The 6667-nt window shown below is 28.6% G+C and overlaps 2 protein-coding genes across 3 annotated transcripts in view; one reads left to right on the top strand and one right to left on the bottom strand.

Moving 5' to 3' along the window:
* Positions 1–6667, top strand: part of LOC115241095 (calcyclin-binding protein) — a 16344-nt gene that overhangs the window by 8144 nt on the left and 1533 nt on the right. The window lies entirely within an intron of this gene.
* LOC115241094 (1-acyl-sn-glycerol-3-phosphate acyltransferase alpha) overlaps positions 97–6667 on the bottom strand; it is a 9073-nt gene continuing 2502 nt past the window's right edge. The window contains exons 2-5 of one of the 2 annotated variants that reach the window (XM_029816652.1): positions 4211–4526; positions 3979–4144; positions 3476–3622; positions 97–3414 (exon numbers count right to left, since the gene is read on the bottom strand). In XM_029816652.1, the coding sequence (XP_029672512.1) occupies positions 3407–3414; positions 3476–3622; positions 3979–4144; positions 4211–4526 (637 nt within the window). In that variant the 3' untranslated portion in view covers positions 97–3406. Of the gene's footprint in view, positions 3415–3455; positions 3623–3978; positions 4145–4210; positions 4527–6667 lie in introns of those variants that run through there. The other variant, XM_029816651.1, reaches the window with a different exon arrangement.

A 6667-nucleotide genomic window follows, 5' to 3' on the forward strand; every position in this document is an offset into this window, starting at 1 on the left:
AAGATTCATTGTATGTGTGCTGCTGCCATTTCCACTTTCATCTTTGCCATCTTTGTATGTTTGTCATTGGAGAGATAAATAATATACTCTTAACTAAAATCAAATATCTTTATTTATCTGCTCTTGCAAACCATCTCTTAATTTACATTGCAATTATTTATATAATCGGTATAACATACACAAAATATAATCAATAAACTCGATCAGTATGGCTCTCATTTCACAGGCAAATAAAGAATTCGTATGACATAGATTTAAATTTTTTTAAATGCAAATGTATCAATTGCATTGATTGATTATTTCGTGGAAGAACATAAAATAATATGTAAAGTTGACTTATTATTTCTTATTTCAAAGAGTTTCATATTTGGGCTGTGCATTTGTCATGATATAAAATTAACTGATCAATTAAAGTGAATATTAATGATAACATCACAAATGGGGTTCAACAAATTATCTATCTATAATTCTATCTATATTGAAGTAAAAATGGAATGATGCGCTAGTCACATATATAAACTATCGTGTGACACAATTGTTCTTTGCACATTGGCACAGAAATGATAAATGACTTGATGTATAGATATTTTTGTTAAATGAAACATTGTTTAAAGATATATAGAATCACTACTACTACGTACGTATTTATGATCAATTATCTTCATAATTAAACGACACGTTGATAAGAGAGTTAATAATAAAACCTACTTTATTTTCCAGAAGAAGAATAGATGTTGATAATATATATGTAAATACGAAAAAAAGTTCTATAGATTTTTTCCTCAAATCGCAAAAATTTTACTCCAAATTTATTCATGCACGAAATATTATTCGATTACACTAGAAATCGTACATTAAACGCAGCGTTAATGCGTTTGATTGAAAATTGTGCGTTTTTTCGTTCATCAGGAAGATAATACTAACGTGAAAGTATTTTGTATGGTTACACGATTGTACCTAATGTGATCGAAAAACACGAATTTTAGAAATTACAAATATAGTATTCTCAATAAAAATTACATTCTTCTATCGCGATGCTTCTTTCGTGTATGAATACGTTATTATCGAAATGCGTCTGTTTTTTGACCAAGAAATATCCGATAAATGAGATTAAGTATAATTTTCGCTATGACTGTTAGATTCAATTCATTTTGGTCATAATATAAAAATATTTGCGCAATTTTGCAGAGCTTATATAATCACAACGATAAAATAAATGTCATAATATTACAGTAACACATAATACAACAGCTGCAACAACAGAAGTGTATCTTACAAAGTCTATAAATAGCACTTAAAAGATATATGTTTCATTGTATGAATTTTCATATTATGTTACTTTAGTAATTATTAAAACTTGGCTTATGTCAATTTTTCTACATAAATTGCTCTTTCTTATATATGATATTTTTAAGTTATATAGTTTACAATTGGATTAATCATATTGTAGAATATTTGACAAGTCATAGAGATAATCGATATCTTGAAATATCTATATCTGTATAGTACATTTTAGGTAGAAATCTTCTATCTGATTATCTTGATTCATAAGATTACAGAAAGCTATCAAAAGTCAATGCAATGGACTATTTAGTGATTAAACAAACACTAGGTTTTCTAGCATGCTATTGTTTGAATTATGTTGCAACTATCATTATAGCTTATGAGAAAATTGATATTTGACATAGAAAATATAAACGTAATATCACAATACAAAAGTCATGTTAATAATTAAACGATCATATGATCATGTTATTCGCAATACTATAGTTGGATTAGAGAGGACTTTGTGGCTGTGAATAAGCGTTTATAATTCTACACCAAATCTATCTTGTTTTTGTAATGTATAATATTGGAAAACGCAAAAGACGTATTAGTGAATATATGTATAATAGAATATATAATCTTTAATAGTATATCTGTATGTGCTATTAAAGGTTATACCGAATCTGGCGATAATTTCGGAAGAAAAATAAATGCGTAGTTGACGCAATGCTTTATTAACTAGTTTGTTTTCTTTAGCAACTAGCACACTAAATAAGATATTCTTTTTGTAGATTGCAAAAAGTTATCAGTAAAGCATCATGTCAATTATGCTATAAACTGAACACAGTCCCCCTAGTTTGAGGAAATAATGTAAAAGAAAGCATTGACTTTACATAGGATATCGTATCTCATCCCAATTATAGAAAACAGGGACAAACATGTTAATTAAATACAATAGACATATATAAACATACAAACACACTAAGAAATGCCGGAAAATTAAATTTAATATCTAAAAGATGGTCATAATCAGTCACAATCAATCTTTCGTCGCAATCATAATTAACAATAAGTGGAAATGTATGTACACTGCACATATGTACGATGTGACTATAATGTGTGCTTCAAATTTAATATTAGTCTATAGTTAGTATAATATTATTTCTTATTTTATCTCGATTATATAATATACTAAAAAATAAATAAATCAACAATCAATACAATTAAATTTTACAATGAAATGTATATTTAAAAAATCGCTTAAACAATAATGTGTAAAAATTGAATTTTCTTCTAGATATTTAAAATTAAAATGCTCTTCTGTAATTCTGTAATTATAGTTATATATATCTTCATTCACACAGAGAATATCTGTATAAAAACAAGTGGAAGCATAAAAGAGACAAGTAGAAATGTAGAAGCGTACCTTATATGTATATATAACAAAATATATCTAATATAATTTAGTGAATCTGTTACGTATAAATGCTAACAATGTTCCCACAATTTACAAAATGCATTCTAATGAATCATATTTACAACTCGTAACTCCACGAAAAATCATGTCAAATGTTTTCTCTTTTTCTATTTGCATATGATAAAGAATACTGTATAGTTCACAATACACTGTTTTTCAAACTTATATCTAATTAATTAAGAGTGATATTTATAATTCTTCAGCATATAATTTTGTTAAGTTTTATACTTATTTCACCACTTGTACATTTTTTTCTTGGTTTCAAGATGTATGTCTTTAAATTGAAACAATTTTTTGTTCATTCTATGATAAGAAAATCATATATAAATTTTCACGTATCACGAATGACGTTTGTACAACAATGATAAAATTTGGTAACTAGCTAGGTGAACGAAAGAATTACAGAAAAAGCTGTCTAGATTTTTGCGTGATTGGCGCAGCTAAAAATAAATTTATAAATTTATAAAGAAGAAGGAATGAAGAATGTACAATGTATACAATGTGTATATAAAATTTAACGTTATCTATCTTCACTCTGGAGAGATGTTAAAATATAAATTAAAATAATATCATAAGAGAACGTTAAGCAGATACTTAGTCTTTGGTTCCCACGCGGAGGCTTATTCGCTACTCTTGTAAGAGAGTATCTGCTTACTCTCTCTCTTATTTCCCTGTAAGATGAGGTTGCTCGTTATAGTCCACCGGATGGCGATCATTCAGCATACGACTTACCTGCAGCGAGGGAGAGCTGGATCTCGCGGTTCATCGCATGAAACACCTCGCTCATGGCACTTCGTGTTTTCTCCAATAATTCCTGCACATCGTCCGTACTGAGTCCCTCCGTGGAAATAGGTGGCAACGTTGTTACGAGAATGTGTCCTTGAATCAAATAAAATGTAATGCTTCTGATAACGTTATCTATATTTTTGAATAATTAAAAAAATTATTTCTACAAGTTGTTTTTTTTCATCTTTTAATGGACATTGTCTAAACAATTTCGAAAAATTCAAAAATTTGGCGCAAAATTTCTAGTTTGCAAAAAGAAATATTTTGTTGATTATAATATAAATAAAATTTTTATTAAAAACTTTAAGCGTGAAATTGTCAAAATAAAATTATCACTGATCTATATCTTTGAAAATAATTCTTTAAAATTTAATTAGATAAAAATTTCTTTCTTTTAATTTTCCGACAGCTTTCCTTTATTCTGTACTTTTAACTTTACAATTTCTTACCAGAATCAAATCTCTTCTCTTCCGCGGACAAGAAATAATAGGAGGAAAATACAACCGGTAGTATTGGCAATTGCGATCTGATTGCGACATGGAATGCACCCTTCTTGAAAGGATGTATCTCACCGGTGTTGTGTCTGGTGCCTTCGGGAAATATCCACAGCTTGATCTGCAAAGCATTGAAAGTAGCAGAAAGCTGGTTGATAATCAATGCGATTCACGCACGAGATTTTACCTTCTTGTCCCTGATCTCCTTCGTGGCGTTGTTGAGCACGGATCGCGCTTTCTCGGAATTCATTCTGTCGATGAAAATTAGACCGCACAACCATGCGCAGAGGCCGACCGGCCATGCATAGAAAATTTCTTTTTTGGCAACGACAGTGCATTTGTCCATCACCGGCCATAGATCGAACATTCCCAGTATATCTAACGAGCTCTGATGATTCGCCACGATTATGCATGCCCTGTCCTTCTCCAGGTGTTCCCTGCCTCTGAGCTCCCATCGCAATCCCAGCAGAGTACTAACGTGGTGGCACAGCGACGATGCCAACCTGCGAAATACCTTTCATATAGCACAACCACTGCAACTTGATAAAGTCGCAGAGACAAATATCTTTATTTTGAATAATTTCTTTAAGTATGTGGCAAATATGGACGAAATAATTCTCTTCATTTCATTTCTTCTCTTAAAATTATTAAATCGACGAACTTTATATATAATTTTATCAAAAAAATGATTATATGTAAAAACTATACATGCCTTGTTTGTGTATTTAATATTTCGATTTTATCATGACAAGAGAAGAAGATAAGATATATATACATTTATTTGATTTAAAGAAAAATATATTCTATTGAAATAAGGAATGCACGGCATAAATAATTTACAGAATATCATTAAGGAATATCAAGGAAAGTCAGTCAAATATTAGGAAAGATTTAAAGAAGAGAAAACATTTTTAAATAATTTAGACTGACTAGAGCCTTTTAAGATATTATTTCGGCAATCTCGAAAATTATTTGAAAAACATACATTAGCAGTACATGATTAAAGCTTTATAAAAAAACTCTAAGTTATGCGTCTCGTTCTTTAGAATTTTCTAAAATTTAGAATTCCAATAAATTTTTTTTTGTACTTTGTATTATGAACATGCTTTCATGCTTGGTTTTTATCAGGAGTGATCATCAATTATCGACAAACATGTTGACACAGCATGAGTTTCATTTATGTCAAAAAGATAGGCGGGCTAGAGACAAGGAAGGGACATCAAGAAATGGAATAATAAAAGTAATAGACTCAGAGTAAGAACAATTAAGTAGGAAAACTGGCAGATAAGAGCCAAGGCGCGGGTATCGGTGCGCGAACTTATTATTTAAATTTAAATTTTAAGTTAAATTTTATTAATTAATGTGCATTAAAGATGTACGTTTTGGACCATTTTTTGGTCCATCTCTTCAGCATGGATATAAATATATAAAGATTAAATTGGAATTTTAAAACTTGACATACACAACATTTGCAGTTGCAGTCAAATTTCAAATTAAAAATTCAAATTCTGATTATTATTTTTAATTCGAAATTTGACTGCAACTGCAAATGTTGTGTATGTCAAGTTTTAAAATTCCAATTTAATCTTTATATATTTATATCCATGCTGAAGAGATGGATCAAAAAATAGTCTAAAACGTATATTTTTAATGCAAATTAGTTAATAAAATTTAACTTACAATTTAAATTTAAATAATAAGTTCGCGCACCGATACTTGCGCCTTGATTCTTATCTGCCAGTTTTCTTACTTAATTGTTCTTACCCTGAGCCTATCGCTATTATTATTCCATTTCAACATGTTTGTCAACATGTTTGTCGATAATTGATGATCACTCCTGATAAAAGCCAAGCATAAAAACATGTTCATAATACAAGGTACAAAAAATATTTATTGGGATTTTAAATTTTAGAAAATTCTAAAATTTAAATGGTTTTCCTATTTAATTATTTTTATCCTGAGCCCCTATTGCTGTTATTATTAAAGAAATTAAAGAAATTTACACAATAAAAAAGAAAAAAAAACAAAAACTGATGGACATATACAAATGTTGAAAGACACAGTTTAAAAAGATCCAAAAATTATACAATTTTTAGTATTTAAACAAAAGGTAAGTATTGACATTATCGATGATTATCGATGTACTGCAAAGATAAAAAATTACCGCTTATAACTAATTATTCCTAATCAATTGAATAAAAATGAATGTTAATGTATATATTTTAATAAATTTAATAAATACTCGGGTATATGTAGATAGTATCTGAAATATTCGGATATCTGAGATATTAGCAGCATTAGGAAAAATATTTAAGTAAATATTTAATATTAATTCACATTAGCGTTTGTGAAACAAACGTAAATGGAACATGCCGTTGCAAAAAAAAAAAAAAAAAAATCTCTAAAATACGTGGGAATAATTAATAAAAGACGGTCAATTTGAAATTTTGCGCGATACTCTCTAATATTGTTTTATTAATATTAAATATTTTTAACAATCAAAAGAGTTAAAAATATTTAATATTAATAAAGCAAAATAAAAAGAAACATTAGAGAGTATCAAGATTTCCAATTGACGGTCTTTTATTAATTACTCCCACGTATTTTAGATTTTTTTTTTTTTTGCCACGGCATGTTCCATTTA

The sequence above is a fragment of the Formica exsecta genome, unplaced genomic scaffold (genome assembly GCF_003651465.1).
Source record: "Formica exsecta isolate Colony F162 unplaced genomic scaffold, ASM365146v1 scaffold466, whole genome shotgun sequence".
In the NCBI taxonomy this organism is placed as follows: Eukaryota; Metazoa; Arthropoda; class Insecta; order Hymenoptera; family Formicidae; genus Formica; species Formica exsecta.